At 49.0% G+C, this 22,189-nt stretch overlaps 1 protein-coding gene across 1 annotated transcript in view; it reads right to left on the bottom strand.

Annotated features, from left to right (window-relative positions):
* Positions 1–1,008: 1,008 nt before the first annotated feature.
* Itga9 (integrin subunit alpha 9) overlaps positions 1,009–22,189 on the bottom strand; it is an 80,508-nt gene continuing 59,327 nt past the window's right edge. Inside the window, exons 19-28 of the mRNA XM_090323570.1 lie at positions 14,256–14,342; positions 13,432–13,511; positions 12,380–12,469; positions 12,183–12,291; positions 11,959–12,066; positions 7,852–7,977; positions 6,657–6,776; positions 4,818–4,919; positions 2,542–2,661; positions 1,009–1,300 (exon numbers count right to left, since the gene is read on the bottom strand). Coding sequence (XP_090179696.1) covers positions 1,202–1,300; positions 2,542–2,661; positions 4,818–4,919; positions 6,657–6,776; positions 7,852–7,977; positions 11,959–12,066; positions 12,183–12,291; positions 12,380–12,469; positions 13,432–13,511; positions 14,256–14,342 — 1,041 coding nt within the window. The 3' untranslated portion in view covers positions 1,009–1,201. The remainder of the gene's footprint in view (positions 1,301–2,541; positions 2,662–4,817; positions 4,920–6,656; positions 6,777–7,851; positions 7,978–11,958; positions 12,067–12,182; positions 12,292–12,379; positions 12,470–13,431; positions 13,512–14,255; positions 14,343–22,189) is intronic.

Here is a 22,189-nt window from a genome sequence, read left to right as displayed (position 1 = left end):
TGTCCCTGAGCTTCTTTTGCTCAAGGCTAGCACTCTATTACTTGAGCCACAGCACCACTTCTGGCTTTTTCTGTGTATATGGTATTGAGGAATTGAACCCAGGGCTTCATGCATGCGAGGCGAATACTTTACCACTGGGCCACACTCTCAGCCCAGCTATCAGATTCTTTTCTTAAAAGTTTCTTCTGGTTATTTTAACTGTAAGTCGTCGTTGTCTTCTTCTTCTTCTTTTTTTTGGCGAGGGGAGGTACCAGTACTGGGACTTGAACTCAGGGTATGGTAGTCCTAACGTGACTTTTCTTTTAAGGCTGGTGATGTTGTACAACTTAAGCCAACATCTCCTTCCAACTTTGTCTTTATTTTTTAAGTTTTTGATGGTTCATGGGAGATAAGAGTCTCAGCATTTGTGTTTCTGCCCAGAGCTGACTTCAAACCCGTGATCCTCAGATCTCAGCCTCCTGAATAGCCAGAACAGAGGAAAGCCACCAACGCCTGGCTGCAATCTTTTTGTTGTTGTTTGTTAATGGCAAGTTTTCCACGTACAGTAATATTGCTTTTAAAAAATTGCATATGGCTCCTGGGACATTCCTAGATTTCTGGAGAGGACTTTCAGTGCTTGAGTGAATTTATAAAACTATTTAATAGAACTTATAAAATATCGATACAAATATAAAGACATATATATATAAAAAGGCTTACATTTATATATATATATATAAAAATACTTTTAGATTAACAGTTTTCCCCTGAGGGCTGACCATGCAGGTTTTCATTCATAAATATCGCTCGGTTCTTGACGCTCACTTTCCTAATAAAGTTTATCTGGAAGAAGAATGGTAGTGGGTAGTGGTGGCCAGTCGTGTGGCTTGGAGGAGTTGATTGCCTCAGATTGGCTCCTAGGCTGGAGAGGGTGAGGAGGGAGAGGGAGGAGGGGGAGGAGGAGGAGGAGGAGAAGAGGAGGAGGAGGAAGAAGAAGAAGAGGAGGAGGAGGAGGAAGAAGAAGAGGAGGAGGAGGAGGAGGAGGAGGAGGAGGAGGAGGAGGAGGAGGAGGAAGAAGAAAAAGAAGACAACAAAAACCACAGCATCAGTGGGGCCTCCGAAAAATCTGGAGAAGATTTCCTTTTCTTCCAAATATGGAAGATACACAAGATGGGAGGACAGCAGGCTGGTGACCGGGTCACGTGATAAGGGGGTTGGCAGGTCACTGGTTCTTTTGTGCCCAGTCCCAGCCATCTTCGTTTTCTTTCCGGTTCTTCTCCGCTTCGATGATTTCCTTGTACCTCCGGCGAAAGAAGCCCAACTGAAAGGCATGGATGAAAGGAGGGCTAGGTTAGTGGGGGTACAGAGTGGACCCCTTCCATTCAAGGTGGCAACATGTGTGTGTGTGTGTGTGTGTGTGTGAAAAACAAGCCTTGAATTCAGGGCCTGGGCACTGTCCCTGAGCTCCATTTTGCTCAAGGCTAGTGCTCTACCATGTTGAGCCTATATATGGCGCTACATCCAGTTTTCTGGTGGTTCACTAGGGATAAGAATTTCACAGACTTTCCTGCCATGGCTGGATCTGAGGATCGGGGTTCAAAGCCAACCCAGGACAGGTTGTATACTGCACATAAGAGGACACTGCTCATATAATAGAGGCGAATACATTTATTCTGACCATGTCCCGACAGATGGCAGTAGAGGACCGTATTCTAGAGAAACAGCTGACAGCTAACTCTTGAGGATGGAAGACTGGAAATAAGTTAGCATAAATGGTGCCCCAAAAGTAATATGTCCTCTCTTCCTCCCTCCCTCCTTCCCTTCTCTCTGTATCCGTCTCGCTCTCTCTCTTTCTGTCTGCCAGAACCAGGGCTTGCACTTTAGGTCTACACATAGTTTCTTAGCTTTTTGTCTTATTATTTATTTATTTATTTTTGTAGGTCATGGGGCTTGAAATTGGCCTGGGCCACTGTCCCTGAGCTCTTCAGTTCAAGGCTACAGCCCTACCCTTGAGCCAAGCCCCACTTCCCATTTGCTAGAGGTTAATTGGAGATTAGTTTCAGGTCCTTTTGTGCCCGGGCTGGCTTTGAACCATGATCCTCAGATCTCAGCCTCCCGGGTAGCTCAGGTGACAGGCGTGAGCCACTAGCACTCAGCCAATGGGTTCAATGATTTGGGGGGCAATGTAAAAGAAGAGGAGAGTTGGGTATCTCTGGCTCACACCCATTATCCTAGTTACCTCAGGAGGCTGAGATCTAGAGGATGGCAGTTCAAAGCCAGCCTAGGAAGGCAAATCCCGAGCCTTTTACCTCCAATAAATGATTCAGGATAAGGTCCAAAGTGGTAAACAATGACTCCCGTGGTAGAACACTAGTCTTGGAACAGTGCCTGGGCCACAAGTTCAAACCCCAGGACTAAAACAAAACAAAACAAACTTCCACTGCCAAGGTGGAAGGGGGCCATGCCTCCCCTGCTGTGTCTGAACCACGAAGGGGTCTGGGATGGGTCCAGGATACCCAGGGTGGGGCCAAGGCTGAGGGGATTTCGGTCCTCTGGACTCACCTTCCACAGCAGCACAGCCAGCAGCAGGAAGATGAGGACGCCAGCCAGCAGACTGATAGCAATGATCCAGCCCACTACGTAGCCCCGGGGTTCGAGGTTGTGCAGGGCCTCAAAGACGACCTAGGAAGCAAATCATGCAGATGATCAGCCAAGGAAACCTGACTTCCTTTTTTTTTTTTTTTTTAAATTTTGCGGGTCCTGAGATTTGAACTCAGGGCCCAAGTTGCAGTTCCTGAGCTCTCCCTTTCACTTAGCTCTCTACCACTTGGGAGTTATACATATGGCGCCACTTGCAGTTTTCTGGTGGTTCATGGGAGATGAGAGTCTCATGGACTTTTTGCCTGGGCTGGCTTGGAACCGAGATCCTCAGATCTCAGCTTCCTGAGAAACACGGTGCTCAGGGTCTAAATGTTCTTAGACCCACAGGACAGACATGGCGGAGAAGGAGAGAGTCCAGCATCACGGATGGCTGAGACTCCCCTCGGCTCTCTCCCCTGTGAGATGGTGAGGCTGGTGGGCCTCGCGGGGGCTCAGAGGGCCACGCTCCCCTCATTCACGTGACCTCGGAAGACACTGAGATTCACATTCCAGTGCTGCCCACTCACTGATCTGGTTTTGTGGAGACAGAGACAGGAGAAGCCACCATTGTTGACTCGGGCAAATCCACAGGAATGCCCCTGTCACTTCTGTGGAATGTGGGTTCTGTCTCTGGTTACTTGCGTGTGAGTGTGTATGTGTGTGTGCACGCGTGTATCAGGGCTTGAACTCAGATTCTCATGCTTGCTCACTTACACATGGAACTGGACCATCTGACCCACGCCTCCAGTTGGGCATTTTGCTGATTAACTGGAGACAGTGTAACTTGGATATTTCTGCCCAAGCTGGCTTTGAACTTATTTTTTTCTGGCCCTGAGGCTTGAACTCAAGGCTTGAGCACTGTCCCTGAGTTTCTTTGTGTTCAAGGCTAGCACTCTACCAGTTAAGCCACAGCACCACTTCTGGCTTTTTCGGAGTAGTTTATTGGAGATAAGAGTTTCATGGACTTTCCTGCCTCGGCTGGCTTTGAACCTTTGATCCTCAGATCTCAGCTTCGTGAGTAGCTAGGATTACAGGCGTGAGCCACTAGCGCCTGGCTTTTGGGGAGAATCTTATATCCAATAAAGTGGAAAGAAAAGAAAAGAAAAAGCTGGAAGTGGAGAAGTGGAGGTGTGGCTCAGGTGGTAGAGTGCAAACTTTATGCCAAAAAGCTAAACAAGAGCTCGAGGCCCTGGGTTCAATCCTCAATGCTGAGTCCTACAATAATAACAACACCACCAACGGGAGGGAAATAAAGAACCAGGAAGTACCACAGGAAAACGGACTTCCTTCTCAGTTAAATTTACACGACTTGTCATTTACAATCGCAGTATTTTCCATTTGTCACCCCCACACCCAAGTCCATTTCCTAATCACGTCGCCTTGGGATCTTTTATCCTGATTTCAGTGTGGTGGCAGCTAGACACCCCCCCCCACGTGGATGGATGATGATGATGATGATGATGATGACAGAAAGCCAGGCATGATGAAAGCCCCACAACATTTGTTTTGAAGATCAGAATGGAGCCAGGGACTGGGGGCTCACGCCTGTCATCCTAGCTGCTAAGGAGGCTGAGATCTGAGGATCCAGGTTCAAAGCCAGCTTGGGCAGGAAAGTCTATGAGACACTTGTCTCCAATGAGCTACCAGGAAACCAGGTAGCTGGTAGAGCTCGGAGATAGCACCCAGGCCCAGAGTTCAAGACCCATGGCCAACCAAAAGAAAAAAAAAAACAACCTACGCTGGTCTCTCGTCCCAAGAACTCTTGATAAGGAGAACAAATCCTGCACAGCCCTGGACAGGAAATGGTGCTGGGGGAAGTGAGGTGACTCAGCCTTATCCACCTCCCACCCCACCAGCTTTCAGGACACAGCTGCCCCCTGGGAAATGGCCTTGTGTACAAAGAAGATTCCCATTTGCACAGAGAACACCTCACCTATGGCTATTTCCACTGCTTCTGTTTCAGTGTGTGTGTGTGTGTATGCATGCGTGTGTGCGTGTGCGTGTGTGTTTCCTTTTTGGTGGACTTGGGTTTAAGATTGCTTACAAGGCAGGCACTTCACTGCTTGAGCCACGCCCTCCAGGATTCTCTCCCTCTCTTTTTCTTTTATGCCACACACACACACACACACACACACACACACACACGCTCCCGATCTCTTCACTGACTCTGTGGAGGGGCGTGGAGGCGTTAGACTCACTGTCATTTCTTCCGGGTTTCCACGAGCGATTTCCACCACCCGTAAGGAGGGTTCTACCTTCACTCGAGCTCCAGCCATGAACTGGATAACAGAGGAACTGTCCTGGGGGCGGGGGAGAGGGGCACAATTGAATGACAGTGACAATGACCTTTCCCTGGCAGACAAGACAGGATAGAAATTCCAAGAGCGTTCATAGATCCCAGGAGAATTCTGTCACTGACAGGTACCGGCTATTTGGCTATGGCTACATTGGCTACATTGGTATAGAACTGGTAAACTCTGGGTGGCAAACACAAGCCTTGAAATCCCACGGGAGAAATTCAAATCCCAGGTTTTGTTGTTAATTGGGTGCTAGGGCTTGAACTCAGGGCCTGAGCACTGTCCTTGGACTTTCTCAAGGCTAGAGCTCTACTACTTGAGCCTCAGCACCACTGCCAGCTTTTTTCTATGAATGGGGTACCTAGGAATCAAACCCGGGTCTTCGTGCATGCTAGGCGAGCACTCTACCACTAGGCCACACTCCCGGCTCCTTCTTTAGCTTTTTCATTCAAGGCTGGTGCTCTACCACTTGAGCCACAGCGCCACTTCTGGCCTTTTACTATTCAGTTGAGGTAAGAGTCTCTCACAACTTTGTCTGCCCAGGCTGGCTCTGCACCACGATCCTCAGATCTCAGCCTCCTGAGGGGTTGGAATCATAGACATGAGCCACCATTTCCTGGTTGAGAAGGTATTAAATGCTTCTGGGAAGCAAAGGCCTTGCTCTGCTTCAAGCTGCTAATAATTTTATACATAAATGACCTTTTGGCAATTGAACATCCTTCTAAATGTCTTTTTATGTATCAGTGTGTATGGTATCTTTCCATCATTATTGCCTTGGGTGTTAATAATGATAATAACAAGCTGGGCTCCGGTGCTCATGGCCTGTTATCCCAGCTAACTCAGGAGACTGAGATCCGAGGATCATGGTTCAAAGCCAGCCTGGGTAGGCAAGTCTTATCTCTGATGAACCACCAAAAACTGAAGTAGAGCTGTGGCTCAATATGCTAGAGAACCAGCCTTGATTACCAAGAGACTCAGGCTTTGAATTCAAGCCCCATGACAGACTTTACAAGAAAAAGAAACACAAATCAATCTGAGAATGGAGAAAAGAAAAAGAGATCTTGGATTTCAGATGCGAACTTGTGAAGGTCAAAACAATCAAACCCTCCAATTCCCTAGGCCCGGGGCAGATTTGAGGTCAAAAGGGAAATAAACACAGAGCTTGAAGCTGGGGGGGGCCAACGGCATGTCTGACCCTGTTCCTGGTCCTCAGGGAGCAGTGACATCCTGGGGAATCACCTTGGCTCAGCTCCCATGAAGAGAGAAGGAGCAGGAGGGGGTGGGGAGGGGCGGGAGGGGGAGAGCTGGAGGAGGAAGAGGAGGAGGGGGGAGTAGGAGGGGCGGAAGAGGAGGAGGAGGAAGAGGAGGAGGAGGAAGAGGGGGAGGAGGGGGGTCATGCTGGTGTCAGGGCTATTGATAATTCTGCTTCATTCTCCAGAAACAGTGGTGGCCCCAGCTTTGGTCTCCTCTTTGACCCAAGCTTTGCTAAGGAGCCTGGCATTTTATTTGCTAGAAAAGTAGAAATGCAAGCTGGGGCACCGATGGCTCACCCCTCGCTAGCACTCTACCCCTTGAGCCCCAGTGCCAATTCTGGCTCTGTGATGGTTCTGTGGAGATGAGTCTCCCAGACTTTCTTGCCCAGGCTGGCTTTGAACTATGATCATCTGGATCTCGGCCTCCAGGTGTGAGCTGTGGGGTTCAGCAGGGAAGTGCTTTTGAGGGGGGTGTCCTGCGACTTACCTTCTTCAGAATTTCCGTGTTCAGCAGCGTGTAAATGTCTATGGCACGGCCTTCTTCTCTGGGGAGGGCGCTCAGATTGCAGTGAATTGTCAGGCAAGATGTCCCTGGCTTTTCACAGTCCTGAGAGGAGAAACCAGGCCATTGTCAAATGGTGATGGTGGCGGGAAGTGGGGAGGAAGGGAGGGAGGGAGGAAGAGAGAGAGAGAGAGAAAGCCAGGTGCTGGTGATTCATCTCCCATCCCAGCGACTCAGGAAGCTGAGATCTGAGGATCACAGTTCAAATCCAGCCAGGTGCACAAATCCATGACATTTATTTCTAATGAAGCAGCAAAAAGCTGGAAGTGGATGTGTGAGTCAAGCCAGAGAATAGCAGCCTTGAGGGAAAAAAGCTGAGCATGAGCACAGGGCTCTGAATTCTAGCCCGACAAGACAAAAGACCAAAAAAATAAATAAATAAATAAAAAAGAAAAAGAAAAAGAAAAAAAAGGAAACAGAAAAATTCAAGAGAAAAAAGAAGGAAAAAAAAAGTGCTGGAAATATCCCTTCCCACCATTAGAGGGAGAACTCTTGCCAATAAATAAATAAACAAATAATAAATGGGATTTCCTAAGGATAGCCAGGTTATTTGATTTTATTTTTATTTGCCTATAGGTGGTAAATGGCTGCTCATTTTATAGTCAACTTAAAGAATCATGCGACTAAGAATCATGCGAGTTGTTTTTTTTTTTTCTTCCTAAAGAAAAACCTAAAAAAAAAAAAACAAATCACCAGAATAAATATACAATTCTGGCTGGGTGCTAGAGCCAGTCCTGCTAGGAAAGTCTATGAGAATGTTAAGGCTGAGGAACCAGCAAAAAGTTGGAAGTGGTGCTGTGGCTCAAGTGGTAGAGCACTAGCCTTCAGCGGAAACAGAGAAGGAACAAACAAACAAACGAAAAGGATGAAACTGGCTGCTCCTCCCTAGCGTTGGAGAAGAAATCTTTTTTTTTTTTTTGCCAGTCCTGGGCTTGGGCTCAGGGCCTGAGCACTGTCCTTGGACTTTCTCAAGGCTAGAGCTCTACCACTTGAGCCTCAGCACCACTTCCGGCTTTTTTCTATGTATGTGGTACCGAGGAATCGAACCCGGGTCTTCATGCATGCTAGGCAAGCACTTTAACCACTAGGCCAAACTCCCGGCCTGGAGAAGAAATCTTACCAATACTTTTCTCCCAGACTTGGTGAAGAAAGCAAAGATAGTGTGAAAGATATTTTCCTGTTCCTGGGGAATGACGCAGGGGGTTGGGTTTTTCTGGAAAGAACAGTTTCCCTTCTCTTGGGTCACCTGAAAGAATAAAAATGAAAGGCTTGTGAGAAGCTGGCGCTAGTGGCTCACATCTGTCATTCTACGCCAGTCAGGAAGCTGAGATCGGAGGATCCCAGTTCAAAGCCAGGCTAGGTAGGAAAGTCTATGAGTCTGATTTCTAATGAACCAGAAAACCAGACGGGGCGCCGTGTCTCAAGTGGTAGGTAGAACTCTAGCTTGGTGCAAAAACAGCTCAGAGACAGCGTCTGGGCCCTGAGTTTAATGCCCAGAACTAACACCCGTCCCCTGCAACCCCCCCAAACAAAGGAAGAAAATCACATTAGCCTGAAATAGTCTATGTGGAGACTGGTGTGGTCACTAAGAGACTTAGTTAGGTACAGGACATGCTAAGGGTTAGTGCAGATTTCAATTGTTGGTGTGTGTGTGGGGGGGGTGTGTGCATATATGTATGCATGCCTTGGGCTCAACCCCAGGACATTCCAGACTGGACCCCCATCGGGGCTGCATTCCCAGCCCACAGTTAGGATAAACCATTCAGCACTCCTTTTAGAAAGCCGTGCGTGCACTGTTTACGTGGGAAAGGTCACGAGAAGTCACTCAGAAGCCAGACCAGCCATTGAAATCCTATCTGTGTGTACAAATACGGGTTCAGCACCAAATATGGACGGGCAAAGTTACCAATGGCTGTGTCCTACCAGCAGCTCACGCCTGTCATCTTAGCCACCCAGGAGACTGAGATCTGAGGATCGTGGTTCAAAGCCAGCCCGGGGAAGGAAAAGTCCCTAATACTCTCATCTCTAAGGAACCGCCAAAAAAAAGCCAAAAGTGGAGCTGTGGCTCAAGCGGCAGAGCCCTGGCCTTGAACAAAAAAGCAAAAGAGAGAGAGAGGGAGCACAAGGTCCTGAGTTCGAGTCCCAGTGACAGCACAGCATAGCACAGCCAGACAGACACACCAAGTCCTAAGTAAAAATTTCCCCACCAGATCGTGGAAGGGTAACGTGTCTGATGGGCTCGGGAAGGCAGGCAGTCCCGGGCTGTTTCTTTCTCAGCTGGGGAGAGAACTGAACACACAGACAGGAAGCCACGTGGATTCCCCGGCCCTGCCCCTGCCCTGAGTCCAGTGATCTGGCTTGGAACACGCCGTGGGTGTGGGGAAATCCTGCAATCACACACAGAATCTCCCACTCCACAGTCCCTGGATACCCACAGCCGTGCCAATGGCCTCTCCACTGCCTCAGTTTCCTCTTTCTGTTAACTGAGGAGCCGTGAAACAGGGTGGAAGCACCCCTGTTTCTCATTATCTCTCGATACACCCCCCCTCCCCACATCTGTGACATCACCCCAGAAACGAGGACAACTGGGTAAACGGAGGACTTGATCTTGTCCATTTGCACACCCTCTGAGGTCAGGAGGCCAGGGTGGGCCCTAGAGGCCAGCTCTATCAACCCCAGTCCTATCCTGGGAATGTTGGGGTATGGGAAGAGACCCTCACATTTTCCACAATGACTGCTGAGCACTGAAGGCTTGCAGCTAACTAACATCCCAGCTACTCAGGAGGTTGAGATCTGAGGATGGAGGTTCAAAGCCAGCCCCAGGCAGGAAAAGTTCACAAGACTCTTATCTCCAATGAGCCAGCAAAAAGCTGGAGGTGGAGCTGTGGTTCAAGTGGTAGAGCGCCAGCCTTGAGCAAAAGAACCTCAGGGACAGTGCCCAGGCCCTAAGTTCAAACCCCAGGACCGGGGAAAAACAACGACAAAGCGTACTCAAAACCAGTGATTAATTTCTGAGTCACAGCTCCACTTTGGGCTTTTTTTCCTTCCTAGTTAACTGGAGATGGCTGAAAGTCTCCTAGAGACTTTCTTGCCAGGCTGACTCTGAACTGCTGGTCCTCAGGTCTCAGTGTGAGCTGCCTGTGTACCTGGTAACATCACATCAACGGGTATTCTGTTCATCTGGCTGTCAGTTTCCTAGCTGCCCACTGACCTCTATGAGCCACGCACAGAGAAAGCCCTCCTGCCACTCCACGGGGGTCAAACATTTCCACGGCTTCCTGGGAGGGCTGAAATGTGCTTCGGGTTATAGGGATCCATGATGAAAAAGGAAGAAGAGGTGAGCTCCCTGGCAGCCAGGGAGAAAACTGCTGCTCGTGTCCATCAGGCTATCTTTCCTTTCTTTCTCTTTGTGAACGACTTGGAGCACATGTCCAGAGAGTTGATTTCCTGCGCCTGCGTTTCCCCAAGCCGAGAAAGGAACGTTCAGCGGCTCAAATGAGAACCATGTGGCTGATGGTGTCTGTTTATCCTCACTCTGATTTCCTGTTGCTGACTTCCTAAAGACCCACTGTGTTTCCATACCAGCAGGGCTGGGGGTCAGGTTGCCAGGGAGAGAGGCAACGGCTTAGAGGCCTTTTTGTAGTCCTGGGGCTTGAACTCAGGACCTGGTGGTCTGGGGGAGTTGGTAGCTAGGTTTCTGCTCAGCCTCAGTTATGGGGTGATGCATTCACCTTCCTTTTCCTCAGTCTAGGTGACATCGTCTAGAAAAGGCTCAAGCCTGTCATCCCAGAGGCGGAGATCTGAGGACCGCAGTTTAATGCCAGCCAGGGCACAAAAGTCCAGGAGACTCTTATCTCCAACAAACCACCAGAAAAGCGGACGTGGAGCTGTGGCTTAAATGGTAGAGTGCCAGGCTTGAAGTGAAAAAGCTGAGGGATAGTGCATAGGCCCTGAGTTCAAGGCCCAGGACTGGCAAGAAAGGAAGGAAGGAAGGAAGGAAGGGAGGGAGGGAAGGAGGGAGGGAGGGAAGAAGGAAGGTCTAGGAATATAACTATCCTTTAGAAATCAACCAAACACTACCCCTTCCTCTTTTTGTTGCAAAGAAAGAATGAAAGAAAGAAAGAAAGAAAGAAAGAAAGAAAGAAAGAAAGAATCAAAGTAATTTTTATCCGGATATAGTTCAGGAACTGGACTATTGGTTCATGGATAGATAGATAGGTGTATATATACATATCTATGTATATGCAAATAGACGATAAAGAAAAAAAGAAATGCTGTGAATCCACTGGGGAGATCACAGACGCCTACATTGGTGACCAGGGAGGGTGTGTTTTCCCCACACCGCTGACCAAAGCAGCTTTCTCAAGGCCTGCGCTCTACCACTTGAGCCACAACACCCCTTCCGGCCTTTTCTGTGTATGTGATACTGAGGAATTGGACCCAGGGCTCTGTGTATGCTAGGCAAGCACTCTACCACTAGGCCACACGCTCAGCCCTAAAAGATGTGTGTGTGTGTGTGTGTGTGTGTGTGTGTGTGTGTGTGTGCCAGTATGGACACCTGAATTGAGTTTTGCTCAGCTTTTTCTCTTTACCACTTGAGTCATGCTCCCACTTCTGTTTATGTGTTTTGTTTTTTTTCTGGCTAACTGGACATGAGAGTCTCATGGTCTTTCCAAAACTGGGCTGGTTTTGAACTGGGCTCCTCAGATCTCAGCCTCTTGAGTGACTACGATGACAGGTGTGAGCCATTGGCTCCTTATGTTAGAATTACACCCATGAATCAGGACCGGAAGTCGATACAGGGCCTGGTGGCAGCGACTCACGCCTGTCATGCCAGCAGCCCAGGAGACTGATAAACACCCAGCCAATGAAGTCTTTTGTTTATTTTTTTCCCCTTGAACCCTGGGCCTGGGCGCTGTCCCTGAGCTCTTCAGCTCAAGGCTACCACCCTACCCCTTAAGCCACAGCGCCACTTCCGGTTTTCTGGTGGTTCACTGGAGATCAAGAGTCTCATGGACTTTAGTGTCCGGGCTGGCTTTGAACCTCCATCCTCAGATCTCAGCCTCCTGGGTAGTTAGGATGACAGGCCACGCCCACCTTAATGAAGTCTTCTTATATGATTAACTGAACTGCCTGATAAGACTCACGGTGGATTGTCACGCAGGGCAGAATACCCCATGGAAGCAGACGAGCTGGGGGTCGGAAGCAAGCTAGGAAAGAGACTCACCATGACTTCCTGGATGTGAAAGAGCTCTGCCCCGCCAGGGGACAGACGGTCAGGCACAGAGATGGCGACAGAGGAGCCAGGAAGGGTACTCGGGCCTGAGTTATAGACCTGCAGAGGAAGCACAGGAAGAGACTCACACACCCACCTCCCATGTCACCGGTCCTGGGACTTGAACTCAGGGCCTCGGGGCAGGTCTGGTGAGGCGGCTTCTCTGGGACAGGTACCTGAAGAGTGATGTTGAGAGTCTGGAAATGACAGTCCAGGTCTTCCAGCTGAACGAAGTTGGACGTGTCCACAGACTCGCCGTACACGAAGGACGTTGGAGACACGATCCTGAGAGAGGGGAGCGGGAGCGTGGGCCAGAGCCACGCCATGCCATCCCGTGGACCCCCATCAGAGAGGCACGATCCAGGAGACTTACCCCGTCACGCTTGTGTGTACTTCATGCAGCAACGGCACCGTCAGTATGAGCGTGTTGTCGTGGATGGCGTGGGCGCGCTCCACGTTGCCACTGGGGACAGGAGGGACAGTGAACGTGAGCTGGCTGTCAGCAGATTCACCTGGACATTCTCCACACTGCTCTGTGTAGCCCCAGTTTGTTGTTGTTATTATTATTATTATTATTATGTTGATCCTGGGACCTGAACTCACAGCCTGGGCACTGAGCCTGACCTTTCTCAAGGCTAGCGCTCTACCACTTGAGCCACAGTGCCACTACCGGGTTTTTCCAAGTAGTCCCTTGGAGATAAGAGTCTCATGGAATTTCCTTCTCTGGCTGGCTTTGAACCACGATCCTCAGGATCTCAGTTTTTGGGGGCTCAAATAGATATCAGTGTCTGATAGCACCTGAATGGCCGGGCTCTACCTGTCTTGTGATTCCCTTCTGCTCATTCTCAGATTGGGAGGCAGGAAGATGGCGGAGGAGGAGCAAGGACGTAGAGAAAAGCTATTTTCCCTTGACAGACTAATTAAAGTTCCGTCTAAGCTGAGATTAGCTCAAGGAGAGCGTGGTGAAGAGGGGAAAGGGGAAAGGCAGAGAATGTTGAGTTGCCTTCTTGGGGTGGAAGGGAAGAGGCCTCCCAGAAGTGGCATCAAAAGTAAAACAAATAAACAAACAAAAAAACGGTCTCCTTAACATTACTGATTCACAGAGACTATGTGATCCTTTATTTTTTTTATTCTTTTGGGGTCAGTTCTGGGGCTTGAACTCAGGGCCTGGGCACTATCCCTGAGCTCTTTTACTCAAGGCTGGCACTCTACCACTTGAGCCACAGCTCCACTTCCGGGTTTTGGTGGTTCCTGGGAGACGTGAATCTCCTGGACTTTCCTGCCTGGGATGGTTTTGAACCGCAATCTTCAGATCTCACCTTCTTGAGTCTCTGGGATGTCAGGTGTGAGCTACCTGCATCTAGCCCTTAAATCTTTTATTTTTAAAAGGAAAATAAACCCAACTTTGCTTCCAGTCTTCCTTACCTCTGTGCAGTCACAACGAAGCGGAGAAAGTCCTCTTCTCCAGACAGATGGCTTGTGTCGAAGATCATGCTGAATTCATACTTCAGAAGAAAAGGAAGAGAAAAGAAAAAGGGGTGAGGGGAAATGGTACTTGGTACACAGAAGCATTCTATACTCCAAGAGGATCTGTGATAACATTCTTTAGTTTCTAACTTCTGGAAGCTTCTATCTATATTTATTTACCTATGCATTTCTTTACTTATTCATTTATTTATTGTGTGTCCATACTATGGTTTGAACTCAGGGCCTGGGTGCTGTCCCAGAGCTCTTTTTGTTCAAGGTTGGCGAGCTCTACCACTTGAGCCACAGCACCACTTCCAGTGTTTTCCAGTGGTACCAAGGAATCGAACTCAGGGCTTTGTGCAGGGTAGCAAAGCACTCTACTACTAGGCCAAACTCCTGGTCCTAAGTTATGGACGTTCTTAGAACTTAGTGTCCTTATAAGGAAAGAGGAGATGGGAGGTGAAGGCTGGAGTCTAGACCCCTTAGCAGATGTAGGTGGTTTACATCTGTCATCCCAGCTACTCAGGAGGCTGAGATCTGAGGATCAGGTTCAAAGCCAGCCCCAGACAAGAAAGCCCATGAGACTCTCATCTCCAACGAACCACCAAAATCCAGCAGTGGTGCTGTGGCTTAAGTGGTAGAGCGCCAGTCTTGAGCAGAAGACCTCAGGGACAATGCTCAGGCCATGAGTTCAAGACCCACGACTGACACAAAAAAACAAAACTTGGCAGGGTTGTGTGACTGATGGGCGGGCACTTGAACACCCCATTTCTGCTGCTCACCTTCGATTTGGACCTCATGAACGGGAATCCCACGCTGCATTTGAGGAAGTCCGATGCAAGGAGCTCACAGGAAGTGCCCGCAGCTTCCTGGAAGAGGGCAACATTGGGCATTGGCAGCCTGCAAAGAGGGAGACTCGAACCCTTCTCAGCGGGTCTCGGGGGTCATTTTTGGAGGGGTTGGGGGGAGAGCAGGGTTGTTGTGGGCTGAATCCACCATCAAGTCAGCTTGGCTGGTGTCAGCAGGCTCACGTCTGCCACCCCAGCCGCTTTGAATGATGATTCAATCAGAGGCTTGACTGTTTTGACAGCTCAGGAGGAAAAGCCCTGATAGAGGCCTGTCTCTAATGAGCCAGCCAAAAGCTGGAAGCGGGGCAAGGTTCAAGGAGTCCAGTGCCAGCCTGGAGGTTAAAGGTCAAGGAAGAGTGTGAGGCCCTGAGTTCAAGCCCCAGTACTGGCACCAAAAGAAAGAAACCTAGCCAGGTGCTGGTGGCTCAGGCCTGTCATCTTAGCTGCCAGGGGTGGTTTCGAACCACAACCTTGTAGATCTAAGCCTCCCGAGTAGCTCAGATTACAGGTATGAGCCATTGTCTGGCTCCAATAGACATTGTTAAAAAATCAAAATGATCGAAACTATATTTGCTCTCCTCATTGCCTGGTATTTAATTAAGTAAACGCTGGCTGGTGTAGGGAAGATTGGGGTAGAAAGCCCGGCAAGCGAAGGCTCCTTTGCTGGTGCCTGGCAGGAGATGTTGCTTGGCTTGGCAAGAGTCGTCTCCTCCTCAGACAGGCCTGGGCCATGCAGGTTCTGGGAATGCAGCCAGCAAAGCCAGGCTCCGGCCTTCTTCATACCATCGAGAAGTTGGAAGAATCAGATCATGCAACTCTTGTGGGTCTCTGGAGCCTTCAGTCTATCTTTCCCCCATTCATGTGACTGGCAGCCTGGAGAAACAGCCCTGGTCTATAAGACATGCTGTGAAAACAACAACTACTACTGCTTCAGAATCTCCAGGCACCACGGCTCATGCCTATAATCCAAGCTACTCAGGAAGCTGAGATCTGAGGATCACAGTTCAAAGCCAATCTGGGCAGGAAAGTCCGTGAGACTCTTAGCTCCAAGGAACCACTAGAAAACTGGATGTGGTACTGTGGCTCCAGTGGTAGAGTGCCAGCCTTGAGCTGAAGAGCTCAGGGACAGTGCCCAGAACCTGAGGTTTTGACTGAACAAAAACAAAAGAAAATTCTACCCATGAAACACTGAATGCCAGCCAACCCAGCTCTGCTATTTTTATTGATTTTAATTCACTCCAGGGTTCCTCAGGCCAGGATCCATTTAATTATTATCCTCTTTGTCCATTTTGAGAGGGATGCCTGCCTCCCCTGTACTGGTGCTAGCCTCCAGGGAACTGGGCAGGAGGGGGCCTTGAACCTGCGGCAGGCTAGCTAACATCTTTTCCTTTTTCCTGGAGCTTTCCAGGAAGGAAAACCAGAATCTTGGAAACTCTTGAATTCATGACTGCTTAATAATATTTTTTAAAATTATTTTTATTGGAGATGAGAGTCTCATGGACTTTCCTGCCCAAGGTTGGCTTTGAACCACCATCCTCAGATCTCAGCTTCCTGAGTAGCTGGGATGACAGATGTGAGTGACACTTTTGAGTGGCCTCATCTAGTTGTCACAGCATGCTGACACCTCCCCAATGTGTCCAGAGGCACAGAGGCAATTTCCAGGGCTGAACCTCGGTGGACAGTAAGGCTGGGCTAAGTGACTGCTTGGATCCAGAGCCAGGATGCTTGATGGACGGCAGACTTCCCTAGGGCCCAGAAGGGGCTGATAAACCTGTGTGAGCTAAAGCCACAGAGGAGGAAGGAGGAACAGGCCTTTCACAGGAGCCCCCTGCATTGAGAAGTGGTTGGAAAACCAGACACTGCTCTGAGTCCCAAGCATTTCAGATAAGGCCGTAGTACGCTGCTCCTTCGTGTGTGGCCGTCTCAAATTCTTCCCGCTGCAATAAGGGAGACCAAGCCCCGAGAAACTAGGCAACTTGCCAAATGGCTGTTAATTATCTGAAGCCTGGTCAACTTGGCTGCACAGTCATTGCATGGGTTCTGTCTCTGGCTCCGAGAGAGGAGAGGGGAGAGGAAGGGAGGTGCTCTTGTGCTAGAGAAGCAATAGACATTTGAAGGGTGGTGTTTCAAACTACGAAACTGCCAGTGGTTCACGCCTCCCAGCAACTCAGAAGGCTGAGATCAGAGAATCATGGTTCAAAGCCAGCCTGGGCAAGGAAACTCTGTGAGACACCTATTTCCAATGAACCATATACACATATATACAAAGCTGGACATGGAGCGTGGCTCAAGTGGTTGAGCGCCAGCTTTGGGCAAAAAGAAGCTGTGGGACAGCATCCAGTCCCTGAGTTCAAGCCCTAGTGCGTACACACACACACACACACACACACCAATATAGAAGACAGTTGCCCCCCCCAAAAAATGGTCCTCAACTTTATTTACTGTCCCTACATCTTCAAAGTACTCACAGGTACAGCAAGTGAAATGGCAGAGCATATGACAAATAGTGTTATCAAGTGCATTTCATGAACTCTTTTCAAAGGACCGGCTTTCCTCATGGAAAGAACAGATATTTGTCTAGGGAGCCACTTGAACAGAAAAGGGGACATGTTGAAATCTGCTCCTTATTTGCAAACTACTGGAGCACATTTATTTTTTTTTTATTTGAAATAACACACCCTGAGCTGTGTTAAGATGTTTTAAAAAAAATTATGACGAACCATTTTATGAGCATAAGAACTCAGGATGAAAGTAAATTGAATCCTTCTTTTTTTGTTGTTGCTTGAACATGGATTTTTAAAAATTGAGTCAGCTCACAGTTTCCTGAACAGCGTACTTCAAATGTTCTAGGTTTTTAGATATGTCCCCACTTAAATGTGTTCTGATCTGGAGGAAAAACAAGTTGAGGAAGAGACCAGGTCTAAAGTCAAATCCTGCTGAGCACTCGGGGTGTTTCCTGCCTACAGAGCCAGCTACTCAGGAATCCTGAGGATCATGGTTCGAAGCCAGCCTAAGCAGAAAGTCCAAGTTAACCAGCTCCAGTTAACCACCCGAAAGCCAGAAAGGGAGGTGTGGTTCCTTGGGCAAAAAAAACAAAACAAAACCTAAAGGACAGCACCTAGGCTCTGAGTTCAAGCCCCAGTATGCACACACACACACAGAGACACACACACAGGCACGCACACACACACAGGCATGCACACACACATACGCTTACTCATTGGGCCCCAATTGGCTGTGGGTCCAATATCATCACAGAGAAACTTTTGCCATGCCAAGCAAAACCAGGATCCACCTCTGGGGAGGGGAGCCAAGGGCCCTGGTTTCGGGGATCACCCCCGCCCCCCATGCCTTTTACAGATAGCCTTGTTCCACTGCCTCTTTCTGCTTTCATGCAAATTGGCTCTAACTCTTTAAACACTCTCCTGCCCTTTAATTCCCTAATCGGTGGAGAACACTGGACCCCCCCCCCCAACCAACTTTAAGAGGATCTCAGTATTTCCTGGAACACCCTGCTACATCCCCATAGGGCAGACAGTGCAGGGGTGGCTCTGGAAAAAACCCACAAACCCCACGGATCTGCCCCCCTCTGAGCAAATGGAAGGACTGAGCAGTGAGTGGGAATTCATTCAGGCGGGGCCAGATAGGAACACTCTCCCTCCCTCTCCCCCCTCCCCTGTCTCTCTCTCTCTCCCTTCCTCCTTCCCTTGCTGGCTTTGAACCATGATCCTCCAATCTCAGCCTCCTGAGTGGCTGGGAGGACAGGCTGGTATTACCATGGGCGGGGGAAGAGGGAAGTGGGGGGGGTCAGAGCTCTTAGGTGGTATCCAGTCCACAGGGGCTGGAATGGGCAATGTGTGTGGGGGAGGATGGGAGGGTCCTCACTTTGGGGGGGGCAACCTGGCAGGAGCCTTGGCCTGGAGGCCCGAGCATCTGAGGCACTTGAAGGGCGCCTTGTTCACCAAGATGGCATCTGCCCCACAGAATTCATCCACGCTTCCTGCCCGCCTGGCCAGCGGAGACACTGGAGCCTCATTATCCTGCACCCAGTTTGGGTAGTCCAGACACATCTGCGCATCCCAGCCTTGTCCTGGCCAGCTTTAGCCCCCTTCCACTGGGTCTTTACAGTCATTGTGCAGGGAGGGGACATTTCTCCTGTCTGGGTCGCTAAAAAGGATGACATATGCTCTCTGTCATCCTAAACTGTTCGGGAAGCTGAGAAGTTAAGAGGATCCAGAAGCCAACCCAGGTCGGGAAAAATCAGTGAGGCTGATATTTCTAGCCTCAATCAGTCAATCAATCAATCAGTCAATAGTGGGAAGCAGAGATGTCAATCTTGTGAAAAAACAAAAACAAAAACAAGCACGAGTGTGAGGCCCTAAGTTCAAGCCCCGGTAGGGCACACAAACCCCCACCCCCTTAAAAAAAAAACAGTATGTTTTTGCTGGGTCCTATGAAATAACTCAAAGTCCCCAAGTTTTTTTCCTGCCACAGTGAATTGGTTATCACCTTGTGTCCAGTAGGCAAAAGATTCAGAGTAAGTATTGAGTGTAGAAGGCAAACTTGAGCCACAAGTACCACTTTAGGTTTTCTGATGGTTCCTTGGAGATGAAACTCTCATGGCCTTTCCTTCCTAGGCTGGCTTTGAATCCTAATCCTCAAATCTTCAGCCTCTTGAGTAGCTGGGATGACAGGCTGAGCCATTGGCACCCAGCTAGCTAGCTTTCTTTCTTTCTTTCTTTCTTTCTTTCTTTCTTTCTTTCTTTCTTTCTTTCTTTTTTCATTAGAGGTGCTGTGATACTTTGGGGGAAATTTAAAAAAAAAAAAGATTTAAAAAACTAAGACTCCTTATTTGCCCTTAAGAGAGGGGAAATTATTAAACTGCTCTCTTGGAATAAGTCAGTAGAGGAGATTTGAATGTATGTTTTCTAAATTCTTCTCACCCATCTGCCGCTCTGGGGGCTGTGGAAAGACTTTTCTTCCTAATCAATCCTGGCAGCAAAACACAGCTTTTGCTCTGTTGATGTTTCCAAAGCAAAGCACGCCCCTCCTTCCCCAATGTGGGGGGACACACAAATGGAGCTTTTCATAAGGTGAAAGCTGAGCCCAGCCATCCAGCCCAGGCCTGGATTAGGTGGCAGCTGTGATTAGAAATAATCATTTGAGTTTCTTACCAGGGGGCCACCCCAGGAAGCTAAACCCAGTTGCTAAAACCTCAGTGGCCTGTGGACACTGGAAACACGTTCTATGGCAAAAGGCCACACAGGCACAAAACAAACCAAATCCCAGGCGAGGAACTGCAACGCTGAGCCCAGCGTACCTGTTAGTTTCCGATTTCTCCTGCCCCCCCCCCCCCCTGCCCCCCTATCCCCAATTCCAAAGGCAACGCCTGTCACCCTTAGGTGCTCAGGAAGCCCAGAGCAGAGTTCAAAGGCAGTCCGGGTCAGGGAAGTCTGCGTAAGTTTTAGCTCTGATTATCCAGAGAAAAGCCGGAAGTATAAGTGTGGCTCAAGCAATAGAGACAGGCTCAGACTTAAGCAAAAATGTGTCCTGAGTGGAAGGCCCAGAATTGGCACATGCGTGTGCCTGCGTGCGTGCGCGCGCGCACACACACACACACACACACACACACACATAATAATAAACAGCCGGGTGCCAGTGGCTCACACCTGTCATCCTAGATATTCAGGAGGCTGAGATCTGAGGATCATGGTTCAAAGCCAGCGGGGGCACAAAAGTCCTTGAGACTTTTATGTCCAATGAACCCCCCAGAAAACTAGAAGTGGTACTCAAAGTGGTAGAGTGATAGCCTTGAGCTGAAGAACTCAGGGATAGCACCCAGGCCCAGAGTTCAAGCCCCGCAACAGGACAAAAATAAATAAATAAATAAACTACCACTCCTACTACTACTAGACAAGGGATTTACTCTCAGGAGTCCCGATATGGAAGACAAAGAGCTGGCTGTCACACTAAAACCTTCCCTCTGCCAGGAACAGAGCCAAGGGAGGTTTTTTACCTGTAGAGATGCAGGAAGTTCAAGGTAAAGTCATGTGAATCTGTGTGTGGGGAGGGGGAGACGGAGGATTAAAGACAGGAAAGGGGAGGAAAAGACTTATTATTTTCTGAATATCAATGTCTCCCCTCAGGGCTTTCCTATCCAGGATAAGCCGCAAGTTCAATCCATCATCTGAATGGCTCGGCCAAGTCTCTGGAAGCATCCTGTACTGTGATTAACAGGAGATGTGGAGCGGGGGAGCACAGTGAGGCTGTCATTTATGCCCTCCCAGGAGTGGGGAGGGGTGGGGGCTGGGGTGAAGACAGGTTTCACCCCATACCCTGAAGGATGCGGGCGTGTGTCTGCCTGCAAATGTGTTATTTCCCCAGATTTACCAGCACACTGACTGCTTTGTGTCCCCTGTATGGTTAGGTATGGGGGGGGGGCGGGAGGTAGTTCCGGCATGGGTTCAAGCCAGGCACTCCCCCAAATAAAAAGTTAAACAAACACTATACTGTGCAAATCCTTCTTCTCTCTCCCCTCTCCCTATTCAGATTAGAAAGTAGATCAGTTTTTATCACCTGGCGCCATCTTGAATTTTGAGATGGGAGACTCTGGGAACAGTAATGTCTGAGACTCCTTTTTTTTGAGGGGCGGGGGAGAGGATGCGAGGTCCTTCTCTTTTGTGGAGGATCTGGCTAATTTTCATGGCTTTTCTTTTCAAATAAACTTACTCTGCTTAAAATAACAAAGGGAATGCCTCTGAGGTTCTCCGACAAGACTCTCACATTTCCCACGTTAGGCCCTGTCACATAAAGAAATGAGGGGACACAGGTCTCTTCCTCTACCATCTTGGCTGTCCAGAATCACCAGGGAGGAGCCAGAATCTTCTCTTTCAAAGTGGTGGCTTGACCTTAGCATTGCCATGTGCAAGGCAGCCACCAAGAAGCTACTTTAGCGACACAATATCTTGTGAAAAGAATTGTGCTTTCTAGGAATTCAAGTGGTCGAGAGCCCGAGAGCCCACCTGCGTACAGAGTTGTTTTTTTTTTTTTTATTTTTGGTCGGTCGTGGGGCTTGAACTCTGGGCCTGGGCACTGTCCCTGAGCTTATTTGGCTCAAGACTAGCACTCTACCACTTGAGCCACAGCACCACTTCTGGCTTTTTCTGTCTATGTGGAACTGAGGAATCGAACCCAGGGCTTCCTGCATGCCAGGCAAGTACTCTACCACTAAGCCACCTTCCCAGCCCCTCATCCTCTTTAAAAACAATTATTTTATTGCAATTCCACAGTCAAATTACGAGCACAGTCCATCTTGATCACCATCCCTTCTGGTATCCTCTCCCAGATCTCAGCCTGGAACTTTCTAGAATGCATGTGCTGGAATGTACAAATGTACCTCCTCAAAGAAAGATCCAAATAAAAAGCTACGGGGAGAAAAGCCACAAGGAACAAGATTAGCCAGGTACCAGTCACCCTGTCACCCCAGCTACTCAGGAGACTGAGATCTGAGGATCACGATTCAAAGCTGTGAGATTCTTATCTCCAATTAATCACCAGAAAACCGGAAGTTGTGCACTGTGGCTCAAAGGGTAGTAGCCTTGGGTTGAAGAGCTCAGGGACAGTGTCCAGGCCCACAGTTCAAGTCCCATAGCCGATTAAAAAAAGAAGAAGAAAGAAAGAAAGAAAAAAGAAAGGCTCAAGTGAGAACATGAGGCCCAGTATCAGCATGCATGCACACTCATGTGGGCACACACACACATACACACACTTGGCCACACCACATACAGACATTCCCCGAGGGGATCTGACTCAATCAGGAGAAGGAACAGCGTTCCAGTGGATCCTCACTGCGTGGTTTCTTCGAGGAC

This window comes from Megascapheus bottae, chromosome 32 (genome assembly GCF_031878675.1).
Source record: "Megascapheus bottae isolate mThoBot1 chromosome 32, mThoBot2.hap1, whole genome shotgun sequence".
NCBI classification, from domain to species: Eukaryota; Metazoa; Chordata; class Mammalia; order Rodentia; family Geomyidae; genus Megascapheus; species Megascapheus bottae.
The sequence above is the reverse complement of the archived record's forward strand: the minus strand, read 5'-3'. Positions and strand labels throughout refer to the sequence as shown.